Source organism: Sitophilus oryzae, unplaced genomic scaffold (genome assembly GCF_002938485.1).
Source record: "Sitophilus oryzae breed Bouriz unplaced genomic scaffold, Soryzae_2.0 scaffold_1745_pilon_pilon, whole genome shotgun sequence".
Classification (NCBI taxonomy): domain Eukaryota; kingdom Metazoa; phylum Arthropoda; class Insecta; order Coleoptera; family Curculionidae; genus Sitophilus; species Sitophilus oryzae.
In genome coordinates this window covers 2,312,894-2,335,673 of record NW_022146441.1, presented here as the reverse complement: position 1 = coordinate 2,335,673, position 22,780 = coordinate 2,312,894, and the positions used below count along the sequence as shown (strand labels likewise).

The window sequence follows — 22,780 nt, the reverse complement described above, 5'->3', positions numbered from 1 at the left end:
AAAAACTGATTTTAAATAACAAAAATATGTATACACGCATACACTGTCCAACACAGAAGCGTAACATCGTTCTTTTCGACGTGCCAGGTGAAAGAAATAAACACATAAACGGACTAAATTATGTCAATAAATAATATGTAAAAAAATAAACAAAAAGATAATATATAGTGGGGGTCGACTTTTAAGAATTCTCTCGTTGGGACAGAGCAAAACCTACAAGGTTTTCAATAAAATTTTTAATTAAAAAAAAATGTGATTTCAGATTGACATATTATGAATTATTCATTAACGTAAAAGGTAATAATACCTTGACATATACGAGCATAAACTTGTTTGTAGAAAAAATAGTGTATAATATGTGTGCTAAAAGTGATTTTATTTTGTTCGAAGGGATGGGACGTCGTGTCCCAAGCTTCCTTAGATTTTTTCTTCTAGTTCCAAAAACTCCAGAATACTTTTCAAGAAATTCATCAGTGTTAGATATTAAAAAATACCTAAATAATTCTCCTCTCTAACCCCAAAACGAGAGATACCCTTAAACGCCTTCTTATATACACCAACCAGAGGGCAAGTACACTGCCCTACATCGCTTAAAAAACAACTCCTTTTTCGAGATAGAAAAAAAACAGAAAAAATCATTATTAGCGCTCTCACTACTCGTCCTTAGGCGACGTTGCCGTTGTCGACTTGTTCTCCTCCGAGTCGCTGCCGTCAGTCTTTTTGTCGTGGAGGCTCTTGCGCAGTTCGTTCACCGCGCTGCCGGTGTAGAGGCGCTTGATGCCGCGGGGCAGAGCCCTGCACGACTGCAGGTTGATCGAGGAGAGGTTAGGGCACTTGGTTAGGACCGCCTTGACAGGGTCCAGGGACACCGAGGAGCCGCACAGGTTCAGGATCCTGAAAATTGATTTAGAAATATTCGTTTACAACCATAATAACGTCAAATATTATTAATTTCCTTTAAATAAAAAGAATAGGGAAGGAGCATATCAAAAATGGCCGACTTAAATTTGAGTTTATCAGTGCCGTTCTAATTTTATTCAAAACGTGTAAAAACATGACGTAGGGTAGACTCAATAATTTGCTGTTTTATTTTACGTTGTGAATAAATGTTGGTAGTTATTAAAATTGTTATAAAAATATATAATTCTAATAAAAATAGACAAGTTATAATAATTATTTATTTACACGAACATCAGATACGCTACTGAAGCAGTATCTAAATTCTTTAACACTTGTCTTTTTCGATAAATCGCAATAGTGTCACTGTTAATTTAAGTTCCGCAACAAAAAATTTTCTTTCAGATTTACTACCTTTAAACAACTATCAGTAGTAATAATAATAATAAATAACATAATAACATAGAAACACGCCCAAATTTTTTGCGAAAAAAAATGTTGAAAATTTTATGTTTTTCTTGACATTCTCCGGAAAATATTGAAAAACTTTTGAGTGTCGCTTGTTCAGTTTCATAGTGCTTTGAGAGAATGCAATGTTGCCACCTCCTACGTTATCCACGTTCTGTATGTTTATAAACTGTAGGTTCACATTTTTAAATTTCTACAAAAAAAATACTTAAATTAATTTTATACGGTAGATTTTTAAGTCTCATAGTCGTCTGCCACCGACCAGTCCAGTGATACTGAATAATTTAAATATTTTTCACTTATTTTGTAAATAGTCAACGTTTTGAGCTACATTTAAACGGACCAGCTGATGTAAATCAACTGATCTGTTAAGGTGACAAATTTTAGGTTATCCAGTTCATATAAAATTTGACTCAAAACTAACAAAACTAAAAAATAGACAAATGTAAGACAAACCTGTAAAAATACTTTTATTTTTCATATAGAAATAACAATTATTTTGGTGTTTATTCACAAAAACAAGAGTGTGATATAGAAAAATTCCCAAAAAATCATTCTAAACGATTCAGATGGCATATGAATGAATTTTATGTCAAATACACGTGGGTATTTAAGTCTAGTGCTGTCAAAAATCGCAATGAAATGTTAGGTAAGTTTTTTACTTAAATAAGTAAGAATTTTCAAAGTCGTTTTTAAATCTTTCTAGTCGATGTGTCAACACCGGGCGTCGAACAAGCTAATATCCGGGTAATTGCTTGGTATTTGAGGCCGATTATCGATTTCTGTCGGCGGCTCTCAAAATGTTGCCATTATTGTTTTAAATTTTCAAAGTTAAATAACTCGGTTATTAACAATTTATTTTAAAAATGATGAATGAGAGAAAATATGTTTCTTTTGGCCAGATCTTTGAATAAAAAAAGTAAGAAAGGAGTATAATGCTATCCATGTATTTATGTATGGTGGACGGAAAAAGGATTCTAGGGTGGGGATCCTTGACAGTTCTGTTTGACTATTCATTTGACACATTTGAATTTGATTTGGAATTTTGTGGATTTGTCAGTCTTTACTGAGCTTATTTTATGTTATTTATTATTTATTCCACTACTGATAGTTGTATAAGGGTAGTAAATCTAGACGGAAATTATAGCAGAACTTAAATTAACAGTGACACTATTGCGATTTATCGAAAAAGACTGTAAAACAGTTGGTTGTGTAGCGCGCGGTAGATCTTGATAAAAAATCGAGGAAAATAATGAAATAACTTTTCGCTAGTAAATGACTATATAATATACATGACGTGTAGTAAATCGATCTTGTATGATATTCACTTAAATTAACTAATTATATATTTTTTCTTGTATTTTTGCTTTTATTTACTACTTGTCAAAGATTAGATGTCAAAGAATTTAGATAGGTTAATTTGACTTAACTGTTTCAGTAGCGTATCGGATGTTTGTGTTAATAAATAATTGTTATAACTTATCTATTTTTATTAGAATAATTATATATTTTTATAACAATTTTAATAACTACTAACATTTATTCACAACGTAAAATAAAAGAACAAATTATTGAGTCTACCCCACGTCTACCCTACATCATATTTATACATTTTTAAATAAAATTAGAACGGCACTGCTAAACCGAAATTTAAGTCGGCCATTTTAGAGTCCTTCGCGATCTAAGATTTTTGATATGCTCCTTCCATAATATTTTTATTCAAAAGCAACAACACGAAAAATAACTTGTAAAATTGTAAAATCCCTGCTATATCCCTTGATTCAAAATTCAGATTACATTACAGCGTTATAAGAACAAAACACCGCTGTTTTAAGGCAACATAAACAACGGTACGGCACTCATACGGAAAAAGATATAAACTCAGAGAACACCGAGCAAAGTCGTGTTATGCGGGTATGCATGCATGCATATATGCATGTACACTTCTCTTAAACTACCGTTGCTCTATATTCTTCTCTCATAAAATATTAACTGGCTGAACTGGGGAAAACTTTCAAAGCGAAATCGATTGAATTTTCGCAAATTGTCTCTGGTAACCCCACGTAAATAAGGTCCGTCCTTGTAATACTTTCCGCGGCGGTTGTTTGGAAAAACTATATAGAGCGTCCTAGATATGAATGGGAAGTGGAAAGCTCCACAGATAGGAAAATGGTTAAATTAAAGTAATCTTTTTCGGGAAAGAATCCGGAAATTTACCAGAATATTATTATTATTACGGGAATTTGAATAAAAAACATGTTTTTATTATTTTTAAACAAAACATGCATTAATTATGATTTTAAGAACATAACATAAGTAAAAATTAGAAACAAATCAAAAATAATCACACAGAAAGTTTGAAGCTTGTTGGTTTTACCTTATTAAGTAATTGTTATTCGGTAGTAATTGTTAATTTTGTTTAGCTTGATATAATGCCATTTTAACAGAACGTCAATGGTTTTTATAGACGTATCTGTGAAGTGGCGAACTACCCATATAGGATTTTTTGGAGAGATGCATTGTATATGGTTTAAAACAATTTTTGAAGCAAAATAAAAACACTAAATCACCACAATACACCAAAACACTTTTACTTTTACACTGGACGCGCGTTTCGCTAACCATGTTAGCATCATCAGCAGATGATTATAAACTAAAGTACAATCTACAAGTTGAGCGTTTATATACTCGCTCAGTGGGCCCCGAGTGGGCGTGGCAAAATCTAGAGCCACTGAGCGTAACAGCATTTCGCACACAGAAGACTTTTGAAGAATGAAGGACTTTGACTTTTTATACTACATTTGTTTACTTCGATACATATGCATCTAATTGTTCAGGGATTTGAGACTTTGTTTATTAATTTTTATCTATGTTCATTATCAACAATATGTTTCGGCAACGCAAGGTTTATCTGGTCTACCATATCTTATCTGAGCTAAATGTTCTTTAAATCTAGTTAATATTGATCTTCTAGTTTCTATATTAACTAGATTAAAGAACATTTAGCTCAGATAAGATATGGTAGACCGGATAAATCTTGCGTTGCCGAACATATTGTTGATAAAGAACATTGTATAGATCTTAATAATTTAAAATTAATTAAACAAGTCTCAAATTACAAGCAATTAGATGCATATGAAAGCATCAGAATTAATAAATGTAAAGATAGTATGAACAGAGTCAACGGTCCAATTCCTTCAAGTTCTTTGTTCCTACTACTCTAGTGGCGGAAATTTAACTGTTACGCTCAGTTGGCTCTGACTCGGTTTGGCTAGATTTTGCCACGCCCACTCGGTGCCCACTGAGCGAGTATATAAACGCTCAACTTGTAGATTGTACTTTAGTTTATAATCATCTGCTGATGATGCTAACATGGTTAGCGTAATGTCATTTTAACAGTGTTTCAATGGTATTGTAGACGATCTGTGAAGTGGCGAACTACCCATATGTGTAACACCAAAGGTTCCAACCCTCAACTGTAATCAATTTTTGAAGTACAATAAATATTTTTTTTGAACGCTGTTTAAAACTATTCGCCTTTTTATTACATATGGCTCTTTCAAGGGTAATCCAAGGTAACGAGAAAAATCATTGGGTGGCTTTGATAAAAATTTACTGTGGAAAATACCATATGAAATATAAAACCACCAATATCTGCGAAACGGTTAAAGATTTTAAGTCTCTAAATTCAAAAAACGTTCATTTTTAATTCCTCCGTCTAATAAAAAAATAATATACAGTATGTTCCATTTAAAAAAAACAAGAAAAATTATTTTATATTTTAGAAAGTTCGGCACAGAATTTTGAACGCCCTGTATGATTTAAGAATACGATATGTATAGCAAGGTAAATACAGACGACCATCTAAAGTAAATATCTAATATAGTTTTGATTTCAGGACAGTTTTTGTTTTTTTAATAATTTTCTTTAGAAAGGATTAATATCTGATATTATGTAAATATAATATTTACTCATATCTTGGGATTATGTAAAGTGATCTAAAGGAAGCCAAAAATGCAATAATATACAGGGTGTTCCATTTAAAAAAATCATCTTGATCCGCTCATACTTTTTTGAGCCACCCTGCAGAAGTCAAAATATTTTCCTGAAATACACCCTAGTACATACTTTAGGTCTGTACTTATACAAAATTCTTCAAAAAGTTGTTTTATTCTAGGAGCCAGAGATGCCCGACGCACTATTGCCGTGCCTTGCATACATACGAAATTTAATTTAAAAAAAAATCGTTCACAGCTAAAAAGCAGTAAATGTTATAAACAGAATCGTTGTATATATAATAAATAAAAAACAAAATGTGTTGTATTTCTTTTTTCCTTGCACAAATTTATATTGTTTGAAAAACTTTAGTGAATAATATCATGTCATTGTGCTGTGATAGATTGTGTTTTTGATATTAATTTTTGTAAATTCTTTTATAAGCTTTAAAACATATTAACTTCCAAGCATTTTATAAACTATAGAATGACATATTATGAATTATTCATTAACGTAAAAGGTAATAATACCTTGATATATACGAGCATAAACTTGTTTGTAGAAAAAATAGTGTATAATATGTGTGCTAAAAGTGATTTTATTTTGTTCGACTATTTTTTATTTTCTAGATTTTTTCTTCTAGTTAAAGCCCAGAATACTCTTCAAGAAATTTATCAGTGTTAAATCGCAATGAAATGTTAGGTAAGTTTTTTACTTTAATCAGAATTTTCAAAGTCGTTTTTAAATCTTTCTAGTCGATGTGTCAACACCGGGCGTCGAACAAGCTAATATCCGGGTAATTGCTTGGTATTTGAGGCTGATTATCGATTTCTGCCGGCGGCTCTCAAAATGTTGCCATTACTCTTGTATAATAAATAAAAAACAAAATGTGTTGTATTTCTTTTTTCCTTGCACAAATTTATATTGTTTGAAAAACTTTAGTGAATAATATCATGTCATTGTGCTGTGATAGATTGTCTGTTTTTGATATTAATTTTTGTAAATTCTTTTATGATAAGCGTTAAAACAAATTAACTTCCAAGTATTTTATAAACTTAAAAAAAATATAAAGTAACAAAAAAAATTATGAAAAGAAATGTTTTTGATAAGAATAAGATCTGATGAAAATTGTTTGACTAGGGCTTTATTATTTTTTTTTTGTTTATTTGTATAGCTCATTAAACCTTTAATTATCTATATTATGTTTGTTTTGTAATTATTTTAACACATTCTTTTAACTTAAATAAAGGTTGTACTTTGTTGTAGATATACACTTAATATTGTATAACACTGATGAAGACTGTATTGTTGGCCGAAACGTTTGTCTATAGACTAAATAAAGTTTTTTAAACAAGATGAAAACATAATTTGAGTGTTTTCGGAACCTAATGTCCCAAGAAAATGAATTTAAGGATAAATAAAAAATAAACTAGTGTCAAATAACAAAAAAAATAAAGAGACAGACTGTTTTTTTACCTTAATTTTGATTCTGACCCTTTTTCTGCTAGAGCCAAGACGGCGGCGTCCAAGGAGGCGGTGGCTGTGGACCAGGCCAAATCCACTTCCAACAAGCTATGACTCCATTTACGCACGATCAATTCCAATCCAGAATTCTGTAATCTCGTAACGTAGCAGGCTGTAAAACAAAACACCGAAAATGTATATCTACAAAAAGTACCCATTGTTTTTCCCACTAGGAATGGGCGAAAATGAATTTTACCTATCGATAAATTATCACAGTTCATCTAATGATATATTTTAGTTAAATATGTGGAAATTCTCGATAGTTATCAGGTAAACTCTCGATAATTTTGGAAATATATCGATAAATTTGAAGTGGCCTATTGTTATTCGATATATCGATAACTATCGATAGTTATCTATAATATCGGAAATAAATCATCCCTAATTGTAAGTATAGAATGTGATCTTATGAAATTTTAAGAAAACTTGAAAATATAATACACTTTATTTTATACATGCCTGGACACCTTAACTCTGTGGTCTGTATTTTATACATGCGACAGAGATAAATATAAATGACAAGTTGACAGACAGAGAGACAAAATAAAAAGCGGGATACAGTGTTGCCGGTTTTTACGTGAATAGGCAGAGGGTAGTTTATTACTTGACAATTATCAGTCAGTCATTATTTTGTATCATATCTTGTTGTTGTTGAATCTTTGGGAGTAATTCTCGTTTTTTGCCGATTTTCAGTCATTTTTTTAAAAATTGTACTTTTGAGCACAAACAGTTCTTTTAAGAATTAAATTCTCGAGTTTTTGTATTGCATTTCTTAAAATTGTATGTCGAAAATATGTCAAAGCATTTAAACAGTCGAACCAAAGAGCTTGTAGCTTTCCTGATAAACTATTTTGAACGAGAACGTGACAATAAAGGTTCTTTATTACCCTTTATTACTTACTTACCCTTTATTACCCTTAAGTTTGATTGGTAAGCACATTATACCACTTTCAAAGTTATTTTTACTTATTTTCAGCTGCTGCCTTAACTTTAAATATTGTTACTGTGAGTGTTAGTGACTACTGTTAATAAATAAATTAATTACTAAAATATTACTAAATTAAAAATAAAACGTAAAAATGTTTAAAAATTTATATAATGAAAATATGTTGTTATCCAATTTTACATTAAGTTTCATCTCATAAATCGATCACAATCTGGCAGCGCAGTCGTCATCGCTTGTCACTTAAAGTTGATCACGTGCATCGGAAATTGTTTTGCGAATACTTTTTTGCGAATACTAGATAGATAACGACTAAATATCGATACATCGAAAAAAAGCCCATCTCTACTCACCACTTAAGAAAAGGTGTTCCAAGTCCCATGCGGGAACCCGTACCAATCCCGAATCGGTCAGCTTGCTGCAACCCCTCACGTCCAGCAATCTCAGCTTCTTGCTGGACTTCAGCAACCGCTCTATACCGTCGTCGTCCATCGATCTGGACGTTGTGGTTTGGTCTTCCTCCAGTCCGGCCAGGGAGAGTTCCTCCAACATTGGAAAACCAGGAGAGGCCATCTAAATAGAGAAATTTTAAAAATTCAGTTGATTTCGAAATACCGACAAATTATTTACAGTTAATAATATTATTAGAGTCTGTGCAAAGAGCCAGGAAGATTTCAAATGACAGAAACAACTGTCACACTTTATTTTTAAAAAAGTGAACATTTTAAAAAAAGTAAAGTATTCTCGAATAGTTGAATTTTAATATTTTAAATAGTTTTCTTCTTATTCTTTGTATTTTTTGCTTCCGACGACGGAAAGAGATAATCTTTCCGAAAGCAACGTTAAGCATTTTTTTTCTTTGTTAGGCCAATTTGTATAACTGTAAACATAACTTTTGACAAGCAGTGTCCGTTTAGGTTTAACGCAGAAGTGTTTACAAAAAATAACTATTTTATTTTGTAGATTTTCTTGCAGTGCAGTGGCAAAATACCCATAAGGATTTTTTTGGATACACTAGTTAGATAATGACAATTAAAGACCAAAATCGATAGTTTATTCGCTGAGAATTTCTTCCTTACCTGTTCGCTGAGCGTAGCTGGCGCCAGCCATATCTGGCTGTTGGTGATGCGCAGCACCCTCAATTTCGGACATCCGATTTGGAGCTTCTCCACGTGGAGCAGGGCGGTGTTGTGAGCGAACGTTTTTATGTTGGAGATGTCCAAGAGTTGGAGATTGGGGCAGTGAGACTATTGGAAGATTACAAACGGCAAAATAACGACAAAAATTCAGGCAAAATTAATAAAATTAAACTTACAGAAATAGATGTAATTATCTGTATGAATCCGGCGATTTTGTTGTGAGCTAAAACTAGGTGAGTGAGGCGCGTGTTCATGCTCTGGCTCAGAGCGACCAGAGGTTGGGCGTTTATCGCTGATGCAGACTGAAATTATGAACGAACGAATAAACACAAATAATTAATATCACATTTTCGATTTGTATCGAAAAAAAAACGACGTCATAGTGACTTTCAAAATGTCGATAGATTCGTAGTTTTTTCGTAAAAATAAATTTTAAAATTTGAAATTTTTTGAATTTTTTTTAAATTTTTAGTTAAAAACCCTAATATCTTCATAATATGGCAACATCTGTAGTAGATTAAATTGACAAGAAAGAAAACACAAAAAAGATCCAACGGTTCTCAAAATTTAAGAAAAATATATATTTTTTTTCAAATTTTCAAAGTAAAATATCTCTGATCTCCTTTGAAAAACAGTAAAGAGAAAATATGATTATTTTATCGATATCTTCCAGCCCTGAAAATATTTGCACTTGTTATGACCCACACTGTATATTAAGTAGATATAAAAATCCTTATTTTAGTTTTCTTTAGGAAATATAGTGTTTTTTGGAAATATAAAAAAATACTCAATAAATAGAAATAAAAAATAATTAAATATATTAAAAAAATTAAAAATCTTATATTTAATTATAAATAAAAATTTTTAAAATTGAACTTACTTTTGAGAATCCCTGTATTGGTACAGATAAAACAAAAAAAATGAAAAGTAAATTATTTTTTCCAAAATAATACAAAAATACAATACGATCGAAAAAAAACGGCGTCAGAGATGGCTTGGAAATTAATATCCTTGTCGTTTTATATGTAAAATTATTTGATGATGAAATTGATCATCATTTCCAAGCCAACTTGACGCGATTTTTTTTCACTCATATGATATTTTTTTTACGATTCTGCCTGTCAGTCTTACCCCTTCGGTCAAAATGTATCAAGTAAAACCTTGTGTGTAGACGAAAAAAAAACACGAACAAAGACCGTCTAGGGTCTAACTGACAGTAGAGAAACTTTTAAATAAATTAGTTGATAAAAATACCTAAAAAAATACTTACATTAATAGAAGAAAGATCGAGCCTTTCCAACTTTTTACACTCGTTAGTCAGGTATTTCAAATTGTCAGCGTTCAACCCTTTCCAGCCGCTCAGGTTCAGCCCTTTTAATTTAGGACAGTGTTCGCAAAGGGCTTCCAAGACCGACTGTATGTCCCGTACTTTCCATTCGCCTTTGAAAAAAATATTTTGTTTTTTAAAATAAATACTTCATATATAGAAAAATTTCCTTACCCATGCTCAAGTCTTCACAGTCGGTGAGCCTGTTCAAAATGAGCCAATGCAATCGCAAGTCAGTTCTGTTTTTCTCCTTCACATAATTCAAATCGGCTTTCTTCCACAGGGATGGTTTTAAAGATATGTCTCGCCATAATCTACATACTTTACATAATCTGCAAGAGTGAGCCAATGTCACAGATAAGTCTGCTTCATATATGTAGTGATGTAATAGAAAGAAGAAAGAGGTGGGCAAAGATTGAACGAGCCGTTCGTTTAAACGAGTATTAAAAATTGAATCGTTAGGGCACAGATTGAACGAGTCGTTCGTTTGAACAAATCGTCATTTGAACGAGTATTAAAAATGAATCGTGAGGGTAAAGATTGAACGAGTCGTTCATTTGAACGAGTATTAAAAATGAATCATGAGGGCAAAGATTAAACGAGTCGTTCGTTTGAACGAATCGTCATTTGAACCAGTATTAAAAATGAATCGCGAGGTCAAAGATTGAACGAGTTGTTCGTTTGAACAAGTATCAAAAATGAATCGCGAGGGCAAAGATTGAACGCGTCGTTCGTTTGAACGAATATTAAAAATGAATCGTGAAGGTAAAGATCGAACGAATCATCATTTGAACGAGTATTAAAAATAAATCGCGAGGGCAAAGATTGAACGAGTCGTTCGTATGAACGAGTATTAAAAATGAATCGTGAAGGTAAAGATTGAACGATTGATTCGTTCATTTGAACGAATCGTCATTTGAACGAGTATTAAAAATGAATCGCAAGGGCAAAGATTGAACGAGCCGTTCGTTTGAACGAGTATTAAACATGAATCGTGAGGGTAAAGATTGAACGAGTCGTTCGTTTGAACGAGTCGTTCGTTTGAACGAGTAAACATGAATCGTGAGGGTAAAGATTGAACGAGTCGTTCGTTTGAACTAGTATAAAAGATGAATCGTAAGAGCAAAGATTGAACGAGTCGTTCATTTGAACGAATCGTCATTTGAACAAGTATTAAAAATAAATCGCGAGGGCAAAGATTGAACGAGTCATTCGTTTGAACAAGTATTAAAAATAAATCGTGAGGGCAAAGATTGAACGAGTCATTCGTTTGAACAAGTATTAAAAATGAATCGTGAGGGCAAAGATTGAACGAGTCGTTCGTTTGAACAAGTATTAAAAATGAATCCTGAAGGTAACGATTGAACGAGTATTAAAAATGAATCGTGAAGGTAAAGATTGAACGAGTGGTTCGTTTGAACAAGTCGTTCATTTGAACGAGTATTAAAAATGAATCGTGAGGGCAAAGATTGAACGAGTCGTTTATTTGAACGAGTATTAAAAATAAATCGTAAGATTACCAACACAGATCCATAAAATTTGAACAAACAAGCCATAAAAGAGTCTTAGGAATTGAATCGAATCACAATGCGACTCGTTCGTTTCTACAGCTCGTTCATTCAAAGAATCGTGAAAATCGATTCATTGCTTACAATACGGTTCATTAAAAAATGAATATTAGAATTATATACTATGAGTTTGGATACCCAAACGTTTTGAAAAGCCAGGACTGGAGAATGTAACCTAAACATCAGAAGAGGACCATAACAAATAATGTGAAAACGTAGCAGAGGAACAAGCCAATATAACCTAATATCAAATATAAAGGATACTCACTTGACCAAAGTAGGCAAAGCACCTTCATGGGAACACGTTTCTTTAAATATCCGTTCCAGGACCTCTTCCGGTATTTTGGCAGGATCTGCCCAAGGCGCCTGTTCCATAGGCACTACGTCTTGCGTGCTGGACACATTATTATCCGTCACAGCAGCCGCCGAAGCTGACGATCCTCGACTCCTTTTTGGTTTTCTCTCGTAGTCTGAATTATCAGTGTCTGAATAAGTCTTGTGCTTTTTTCGTCTACCCGATTTCTTTTTGTTTGGGGTTAACTAAAAAATCCATTAAATTAGGGTGTCCATTTTTTATGCAAGTTAAACATTAAACAACTCTAAAATGGCTAAAAGTTATCACCTACCTGTACATGAGTACTGAAATGGCTTTTTTTGATTCGTATTTTGATGGCATTCTTGTCTCCGCTTATCTGACTGTGGTACATTGGTACAACGGTTTTTCGAGGCCTGCCTCTTACTGTTCCACTGGAAATTCGTTTTTTCTTTGTGGACGTTCCAAAAGAACCATTATTTTGGCGGTCGTAATAGTAATTGTCGCTGCTCTGAGACAATCTGTCTGAGTCCTCCTCTTCAGATTCAAGGGGTTCTTCTATCGGTTCAGACGTCTGGGGTTCCTGGCTCGATTCGTTAGCACTACTGTTCTCATTCAGGCTGTTCGTATCCTCTAAAAATTTAAAAAAAAATATATAAACTGGTCTAAAAAAAATTACAAAAATTCATTTGGCAACTGTGGTCAAAGCCAGTGGTACTTGCCACAGTTGCCATGTCTAAACATTTTCCTTAGACCTAGGGAAACTATTCTAACTATTGATATTATTGATTATATTGCACTAGTTACTCCGAGATTGATATAAATTAGTATATTCTAAAAAACTTTGCAGCAATGATATAGGGAATTTACAAAATATCATCTGGGAATCTTGGTTAATGACTTAACATAGTTGCCAGGTTTAAGGAATTTTCCCTAGATCTAGAGAAAATCAACATCAGAGGAAGAAAGTTATGGAAGGAAATTTAAAAATAAAGAAATATTAAGCAATATTTACAATATATTGCATTATTTACTCTGAGATTGTTATAAATGAAGCAATTCTTTAGAGAATTTGCAAAATTTCATCTGGTTTTCACTTACCCGACTGACTAACAGAACTCACATCTGCGTCTTTAAGAAAGTCTGTTTCACTAGGCTCCAGTTTCACTATCAAAGTCCTCTCTTCGTTAAAACACTCACTCTCGCAATATTCCTTCTTCTGTGGCGAATTGGCGACGTTTTGACTATCACAAACATTATTATTCGGCAAATAGTCCACATAGTTCTTCACTTGCCCGTTCAAGAGACAGTCTTTCAGGTCTATCTCTTGAGACTTCGGGTCCGGCTTCACTATGTTGTTTTCCATAGCCTCGGACATGGTTAAAGCGAACAAGGTATGAGATGTACCATTCACATTGTACAGGGTGTATCCCGGCGACGTTCTTAGGTAGGAAAGCTCATATTCGTACTTAAAAGAAATAAACAATTAGAAAACAATGCAAAATATCAATAATTTTCAATAAAGCAATGAGTAATATCTTAATATAACAATAACTAACAAAAATAAAAGGCTGGGCGTTTGAATTTGGCGCTATTTAATGTGGCTCAGAAGTCGTAAACAATCAAACTTGACAGCTGAAATAAAAGAAACTTTTTTCAGGTTTTCAATTAATTTCCAAACTGTTTCGTCGCATACTTGATTTACATCGTACATTGGCTGATTATTCCGAAAATTACCTTCTCATAGTTACCGAGTTATCCATCCATTTAACAAGAAAATCGTTATCAAACAAAAAGATTTCGATTGCACTCATCTTGTTTAACACATTTAACGCCGTTACCTGTTAATTTTCCACACTTCCAGCCATTATTCAATGGGAATCACATCACTCACAACATTTTTCACAAGTTATTATGCTGAAAATTTCGCTTTTTAGGCAAATAAAGTTGTTGACCTTGTTATACAGTAGGGAAATGCTTATTTTTTATTTTTGTAGATTGTCCAAAACGCCATCTAGAATTTCTATTCCGACTGTACCGCCATCTTTCAAATACTCTCCGAACTAAGGTGAAATAGCGAATAGATAACCAGTTATACAGTCAATAAAAATCTTTATTTGTTAGTGTTTTAAGAGAAACTAGGATTTATCGGCAAAATGCAATGGAAATTTCAATAATATTTGGGAAAATGCAACGATTTTTTAGTAAATTATTAAATTATTTACAGCGCCACCTGCACTTCAATAGCTGAAGTTACCGTAACAGTTCTAATGTTTTCTACAGGGTTTTTTGCAAAAATTCAGAAGGATTATTTAAAAATATTTTATAAAGAATTAAAACTTAATAAATAAAAGGCTGTTTTTTAATATTGTTTGCAATGTCTTTATTGCTTAGTCAGGTATTGTTCTCAATGTTCACACAGGATACGATAATAATAAAGTTTAGTATTAAAACTTTTTATATAATCTATAGACATCAAAATTTTGCTTATGTAATAAAAAATGGTGTTCAATATACCTTTCGGCATTATAATTAAACAATTACACTACCTAAAAAGAATGCATTAAAAAAATTAAAGTAAAATATAAAATCTAAAAACTTCACATGCCAATAAAATAATACCAAGTTGGCTTTGGAGACTTTTTTCATATAATTCTATCTAACTAAATAATGTAACAGTATATGTAAATATTTATAATATAAAATAAGTAAATATAAATATGATGGGAAGGCCAAATGCCGAGATTATCAAGAAACGGTTTTTTTCTGGTTACCGATAAAACATTTTTATCTAGATTCTATATTTATAGTAAAAAAAGGGTTATTTCTTGATATTCTCGGTTACTTAGCCTCATAGATGATGACACACATATCGTTTACTAATACAACACAATTTATTTTATTTTTAAATCACAGGACAAAAGGTTTGTATTAACCTAGCATATGATTATTAAAACTCTATATATATATTTGATAACAATTAAACTTTTAGTTACGTAATCGACGGCGCGATTTTTGGATGTACGGCGTGAATATATTCGGCGCCGTATACTGACTAATTGGAATTCAAATTTCGCGCTGGGGATTCAGGTGGTAGCCCTGCTGCTAAAAATGTCAAGTTGCCATATTTATTTATTTGTTTCCTGAAATTTTCATTTTGTTTTGATACTCGAATTTTGTATTACGATTTTTTGGTTTAAATAAATAATGTTGTGATAATTTAAGCTTAAAAACGTTTACGTGCAGTCGAACATTATTCTTTTTAGAACCTCTTTTAGTGCGAAGTGATACAAGATAGCTTAATAGCCGTAAAAAACTCATCGCAACTTTATTAGAACATTTTGAACGGGAAAGCGGTAGTAATTTTCCTTTATGTCCCTTAAGTGCTGTTAAGAAGGTGAGTTTTGTTGATGTAAATAGTAACTCTTTATATATTTATAATTATTAGTTTATTTTTGTTTCCCAAAATATTTTGATTAAAAGAAAATATGTAAAAGTGGGCATCGCCGTGCCGGTCAAGCTTAATCACGTGACTAAAAGTTTATTTGCTATGAACTTGTAAGTATAGTCATTCAGTGTTGCAAAAATTTGAAGAATTTTGTTATGCGTTGGTAGATTATCCTTTTTTAATTTAAAGAAAGTTACGAAAAACGGCAACACTGAAATAATTTAAGGTCTTTATATCTGACTTATCGCTATTAATTTAAAAAATAATCTATATAGATATAAAGGCATAAAGCGAAAAAACTCACATTTATATCAACAAGTATATAACAATATAATATATAGTACTTTGGCAATATATTTTAGTTATATTTCAATTTATTAAAGCACCCTATATAGAAAAAAAATATTTTGTCTATCTACCTTACATACCTAAAATTATACTAACGATTTTACAAAATATCAACGTTTAGAAAATTATGAGCCTTCATTATGCAGTATATTTGCGTTATTTTGAGTATATTTAACGTTTTTTTTTAATATATATAATATTTATACGTTACAGGGTGTCTCATTGTAAAAGCCGTGTTAAAGAGGCTTAAGGATATGATTTTTTTGATAAAGGATTTTGTACTATTATTACGAATATTCAAGATGTTAATAATAATTCAAAATATGGGGATTTGACTGTATAATACCCTGTGGTTTATAGTTAATCTAAAGCACAATATCCTTTTTTTTTCTTATAATACAGAATATTTTAAAATTTCTAAAGAAATTGTTCAAAATGAGACACCCTAGTTCTGCTATATGTATACAACAAGTTTTGGAAAACTCTTATTATCTATTCAGACTTTAACTATGCCACAAGTTTTTCGCAGGATCAAAGGACTTGCAATTTATTTCCGAATCTTCAAGATGATTTGTCATTTTCTTCTATTCATTATAATGAGTGATAAGAACTTGAAAAGTTTTATTAAATACAATCTCCTGTAATAATATGAATTTTCCAAGGCATGTTGTATTTATTTTTTCGTTAATAAAAACCCAACAAAATGTTTATACCATATTATAATGTATTTCTTAGGTTTGGCATAGATGTCGACAAATATTGCCATCCGTGTATAATATTTTATGCAGAGATATACAGGGTGGTCCGAATTATATTCCGTAAACTCCGACAGCATATTCGGCAGATAAAAATAAGTCAAAAAGTTCGTATAAGTGTCTGGTTCTGGAAAAATGCTTAAGTAGTTTCAGAGATACAGGGTGTAGAGGTTTCATTTTTATTTCGATTTTTTCCAAATAATTTTTGAAGTAACGTCAATATTTCGATGAAAATTGGTGTCTGGGAGTTTTTTGACTTGAGAAACTTGTTTTTGATGACAATATGACTCCTGCTTGTAGAGGGCGCCAAAAAATACACATTTACGTCATTTTTTTACGTAAAAAAGGTCTCTTGGGAAAAATCGCTACGAGTAATGGTTCTCGAGATATTTGGAATCGAAATTATCAATACCTGTCATCATTGAAATAAATTAAACGTGTTGACTAAATAGTTATTAGACTGAAATTATAAATTTTAAATGTTTTTGTGTCAAAAGTTCAACAGAAACTGTTTTTTCGTAATTTTTTAAAATCATAATTTTTTTCAAGAAAAATTTATGATTAATTTAAAAAAATTAAAATTTCCCAAATTTATTATTTCAGTCAAACAACCAAGAGACATTTTTTATATATTTTTTTATATATATTTTATTTATTTTTAGCGAAACGCGCGTCCAGTGTAAAAGTAAAAGTGTTTTGGTGTATTGTGGTGATTTAGTGTTTTATTTTGCTATATTTTTTCACTCGCTAGTTTTATACAGGTACGGATGAAAAGTTATTACTCTTCAAAATAGTTAAAACACATGTAGGTGGCGCCCCCTACAAATAGGAGTCATATTAACACCAAAATCAAATTTCTCATGTCAAAAACCTCCCAGACATCAATTTTCATCCAAATATTGACGTTACTTCAGAAATTATTTGGAAAAATCGAAATAAAAATGAAACTTCTACACCCTGTATCTCTGAAACTAAGCATTTTAGTACAGACATTTATACAAACTTTTTTACTTATTTTTATCTGCAGAATATGCTGCCGACATTTCCGGAATACATTTCGTATCACCCTGTATAGCTAAAGCCTCTAGATAAAATATCATATTAACTCCATTTAGAAATAGAAGATTTTAAAATACTAGCATCTATTATTTTTGATAAGCTTTAATCAAAACACGTTCGACAATTTTAATCATAACACTTAGGAAAAGTACAGTCGATGGGCGTGTTCAGAGAACACAGCAGCAAATATTTTCGCTGACTTTGCTTTATGGCATATAACGGTATTTCCTAAAAGGCGAAGACAAAGAAAAACGTTCACAGGTGTTAAATATTATTTAAAAAAAAACATTACATTGGCTGATTATATTTCTGATGGAAAATCATAATTTATTCTATATACAGTGGACTAGACATAAAAATATAAAGATAGAAAATGGATAGAAACACCGCTGACTTTGCAAAGTTTAAATATTTACCGCTGAAAATTTTGCTCTCAGCGACTGACCGTTGCCGAGTATCAGAAAAGCCCGTTCAGGGAAGTCGCTTTCTCAGTTGCTCAGCCGCTGACCATCCCGGAACGTGCCCAATGTGTTCAGTACAATAAGATGTACTGAACAAAGAGAGAATAGCAAGTATTTTCCTAAGCGTATCAATTTTTGCTACCTTCATATCGCTAGTTGTACCAGACCAGAAACACAGATGGCGCAATATAAGAGCTCTTTCACACAAAGCCACCTGTGTCATCTAAGTGACGGATACCAGGGGGGTGACAGTGAAATAGGAAAATTGGAAACAGTCATTAGTGTCATTCCTGTCATCTCCTGACGACAAGTATGGCCGCCTAGACAAGGACAACAATGTTTCTGTCTAACCATTGTCTAACTTCACAGTTTAGAATTGACAGATTTGTTCTAGAACAAATCGAACAAATTTCGACGCCATTTTAATTCTCCCCGTTTAGTTTTGTTTTGTAAATTCAATTTGATATTTCGCCTGAAATTTATAAATATAAAGGTAATAAAGCATATAAAATATATATTACATGAAAAATCCTGGAGAAAAAGACGTTTCTGCAGTACTAGGTATGTCCCATGTATATTAAAAATAGGTAGTAAATAAACACTATTTCCATGTTTTTTAGATGCAAGAAAATTTTGTTATATGTTTATGATTGGCGATTTTATTGAAAATGGAAACAATTTACAGCAAGGTAAGATCATTTTTAACTATAGCCAATATTAGTTATCTCCAGTATGTGCGATTTATTGTCAATAATACAATAAATCTGTCTGATACAATCTGATTGTTATCCGATTAAAGGTCTCTTTTTACTTCTTTTGGATTCATTCACTCTTTGGGAATAATGGAGCTTTTTTAATTAGTATATTGATATTTTTACATTGTTAATTTTAGTATAAAAAATGTGTTTTTCTGTTTTCAGGTTTGGTTTGTTATGGTATAAGGCTCCCGTTTTCATGTTCCTGCCCCCGTTTTCTGTTTCTGAAGGCTGTGAATACGTGTATTTATTTACAAATTACTGTAAGTTATGCTTATACCTTACTAATTTACGTTAAAACTGCATATAATTAAGTAATTGATATAGAAATCATTCAATTCTTTATTTTTTTATATTTATTTAGTCACGTTGTCTCACATTTCAAATAAATATGTTTGAATACATTTTTATTTTGTTTTATTTATGATAAGAAAGAGTACAAAATACATTTAAACTGAAAGAGGTGCCCGCCATTGAATAACCAGAAACGGAAATAAAAATGAAGCCATCATGTCAACCTGTCAATTGAAAATTAGTTCTCCAGACGACAACGAAGACTTTCGGTGGCGTATCGTGTTTCCACGATTTAACACAGAGTTGACACTTCTTTCTAGTTAATTATTTTATGACGGATACTGAATTTCAGACACAAATGGTTGTGATTGAAGTGACTTTGTGTGAAAGAGCTCAAAATCTCAACAGTCCGGGTTTTTATTAACGAAACCAAACCAAAAAAACAACAAAATTCGTTTTTTTTTTCGTGTACGAAAATCGCATCGATTACAACGCCGTCGTCTCGCTACATAACAACACGTCGATAGTCTTCACTTTGACGCCGGCCTTCTCCACGTGACGTAACGTCTCCGAGTCACTCTCCAGCATGATGATGCACATGAAACTCTTATTCGTACCGGGCTGCCTCGGGTAGATCGTTTGCGCCTCCACCTTGAGCGCCAGGTCCTCGCAGTAGGCGTCCAGCCGCCGGTAGATGTCGGGGTACTGACGTTTGAGGGACACGCCCCTCGACCTGAGCTGCGTCTGGAGGTTGTCGAAGGCGATGAGACGCGCGCGCATCGTGGTCTCCTTGGTGGGCAGGCGGATCGGATTGCAGGTGAGGATGAGGGTTTCCGGGGTGTCGGGGATTTCCCGATCTGGTCCTGTTTAGTAAAATAATTAAGTTAGTAATAATGGTACACTAAAAAAATTAATTTGTGAATGTAATAACAATATTGAGGGTTATTTCTTGCCACAGATTATTGTAGTAAATTTACCTTTAAAATTACGTTGTTTTGCAGTGAATTTACAATTACTTTTGTAAATTTACGAAGCGTTAGTAAATAATAATAAATTTAATAAAACACGTGCTTAAAATTATTATAATATTTATTATAAAGGTTAATAGAAAATCACAAAACAGAACTTATGTATGTAAGATACTCGTTGCCATCTCTGCTGCAGGGCCGTTCCTGGCGAGCGTGCAGTGCGTGCACGCACGTAGACGCAACATTTTGGGGGCGTAAAATCAAAGGGTCAATCAGTACTTTGTAACAAAAAACCGATACGCTTTCTTGCCAATAAACAAATACTTAAACCATCATAGGATAAAGTTTGCTTAGCGTCTTTATTGCGTTGGCCGCACCGAATAAACAAGTCTAGGGCAATCTGTCAGCAACACATTTATCTCGTCTATTTATTTGTCATTTTATTCATTTTGTTTCTCTCTATAATTTCCTGTCCCACAATGTACCGTTTGTGTCGGGGAAGGGATCATAGTTTCATAGTTGTCGATTTTCGAAAGAAATCAGTACATGTATATTATTTCGTATATTTTTCATTTTATTGATACTATGGAAAGCAATGTTCATTAAAATGTTGTATCCTATGTTATAGGGCTTGTTTCTCTCTACAGTTTCCTGCCACACAATGTACTGTTTGTGTCGGGGAAGGGATCATAGTTTCATAGTTGTCGATTTTCGAAAGAAATCAGTACATGTATATTATTTCGTATTTTTTTCATTTTATTGATTTTATGGAAAGCACTGTTCATTAAAATGTTGTATCCTATGTTATAGGGCTTGTTTCTCTCTACAATTTCCTGTCTGACAATGTACTGTTTGTGTCCAGGAAGGGTTCATAGTTTCATAGTTGTCGATTTTCGAAAGAAATCAGTACATGTGTATTATTTCTGAATTTTAGTTTATTGTTTTTATGTATTTCATATAAAATGGGTCAGTTTTTTTCTTTAGGGTACTACTTTTGTTATTAAATGGTTTTGTTTGTTTTATTTATTTAATAAATGTTTTTATACTTTAATTAGAATAGTTTTTTTACATTTCCAATTACATATTGCTCAAAATTGCACCAAACCAAACTCGGAACCTCCTTAACTCAAAATATTCTCTTTAGAGAAGATTCGAGTTAGGAAGTTCCACTGTATTAAGGAAAATTTCTCTCTCACTGGTAGATAAAGAAAACGGTATATTATTACGAAATATTCGAAACCTCACCGGCAAAATTGAGATCCTTGCTGAGCTTTATCTTGGCACACCTCGAAACCAACTGCCTCTCCCACTTGACCGCTCCGCTGGCGGGAGTTTCCGACACCACGCAGATGGACACGTACAGCACGAACTTGGTCTCGGGGTTGTAGTTCTTGCACATGGTGACCAATTCTTCGTAGAGCATGGGTCCCATCTCGCTGGGCAGCAGGTCCTGCCAGCGCACGAAGGTGAGCTCGCCGAGGCTGGGCAGGCCCTCGCCTAGGAACCGCTCCGCCGCCTCGGGGTTGGGGTAGAAGCACTTGACCGCGCCTAGGCCGTGGGAAATATAGCCTGGAAATTGGCAAAGGTTATAGGTTAATCGAAAATTGTAAAGTGTTTAAATACTGACCTCTCTTAGCGACTACCGAAAGCTCTTTCAGTACGTCTTTCTTCTCTTTGGTTGATGCTATGACCTGCGAAAATAAATTAAGTTTATTTATATGGGTGTAGAAATTTTATTTTTATTTCGATTCTTAGATAATTTCTGAATCAACTCTCTGGGTGTTTTTTGACATGATAAATTCATAAAAATAATAATTTAATTAAAAATATCAAAAAAAGCTTAGACAAAACCGGGAAATCTCGGTTCCTTAGAGGTATGATACCGAAAAACAGCTCCGGTTCGGGGAACCCCTAATAGTCACCTCAAATATATTACCTACTAGCGTGTACCAGCGACTTAGTTCGCATCGAATTAATCATTTGTAATGGTGATGATAAAGCAAAGCAAGAATTTCCATTAACATATAAAATGGATAAAATTTTCTCACATTTATGTCAGCATGGGAAAAAACAATATGGCGGATATTATTATATAACTTGGTAATATTTGAGGGGCAGTTTCATCTCGTTGGAATTTGACTTTCGAAAAATCCGTTTGCCAAAAATAAGCTTTTTACGTCAAGGAGTTTAAGCAGAATCGTGGTTAATCAATTACCCAACTTTTTGGAACACCCTGTATGATTTTTTTAAAAATTTCGAAATATGTAGGAAAAACAAAATAAATTATGCGTGTCCAAGCGTTTTCCCAAAAGACTAACCGTTTTTTAAATAACAAATATTGTAATATTTGAGGGGCGTTTTCACCCTCCTGGAATTTGAGATTCGAGAAACCCCTCCTTATCGAACCTCTACACCCCACAGTCAATCCGTCTGCCAAAAATCAGTTTTAAACGTCAAGCAGTTTAAACAGAATCGTGACTACTCAATGGTGACATTTTATGAAACACCCTGTATAAA

The 22,780-nt window shown here is 32.7% G+C and overlaps 2 protein-coding genes across 4 annotated transcripts in view; both read right to left on the bottom strand.

Moving 5' to 3' along the window:
- Window positions 1–418: 418 nt before the first annotated feature.
- On the bottom strand, window positions 419–14,150 carry LOC115881962 (F-box/LRR-repeat protein 6). The gene is made up of 11 exons (XM_030899719.1): window positions 14,017–14,150; window positions 13,277–13,643; window positions 12,489–12,808; window positions 12,131–12,402; window positions 10,469–10,626; window positions 10,238–10,407; window positions 9,144–9,269; window positions 8,908–9,075; window positions 8,182–8,401; window positions 6,838–6,997; window positions 419–894 (listed from the first exon to the last, which is right to left on the bottom strand). Exons 2-11 carry the CDS (start codon window positions 13,551–13,553, stop codon window positions 654–656), a joined length of 2,112 nt encoding a protein of 703 aa, XP_030755579.1. The 5' UTR covers window positions 13,554–13,643; window positions 14,017–14,150; the 3' UTR covers window positions 419–653.
- A 5,600-nt stretch (window positions 14,151–19,750) lies between these two features.
- The window catches only part of LOC115881940, a 167,357-nt gene continuing 164,327 nt past the window's right edge, over window positions 19,751–22,780 (bottom strand). For 2 of the 3 annotated variants that reach the window (XM_030899667.1, XM_030899668.1), the window contains exons 15-17: window positions 21,891–21,954; window positions 21,509–21,832; window positions 19,751–20,158 (exon numbers count right to left, since the gene is read on the bottom strand). In XM_030899667.1, coding sequence (XP_030755527.1) covers window positions 19,782–20,158; window positions 21,509–21,832; window positions 21,891–21,954 — 765 coding nt within the window. In that variant the 3' untranslated portion in view covers window positions 19,751–19,781. Of the gene's footprint in view, window positions 20,159–21,508; window positions 21,833–21,890; window positions 21,955–22,780 lie in introns of those variants that run through there. The other variant, XM_030899670.1, reaches the window with a different exon arrangement.

Bases quoted from the DNA above. Each gene is read 5' to 3' on its own strand.
- LOC115881962 (XM_030899719.1), bottom strand. From the start codon at position 13,553: ATGTCCGAGGCTATGGAAAACAACATAGTGAAGCCGGACCCGAAGTCT. The intron at 10,627-12,130 runs GTGAGTATCCTT...TCACTCTTGCAG, and splicing joins GCTTTGCCTACTTTGGTCAA to ATTATGTAAAGTATGTAGAT. The intron at 895-6,837 runs GTAAAAAAACAG...ATCAATTTTCAG, and splicing joins GGGTCAGAATCAAAATTAAG to GATCCTGAACCTGTGCGGCT.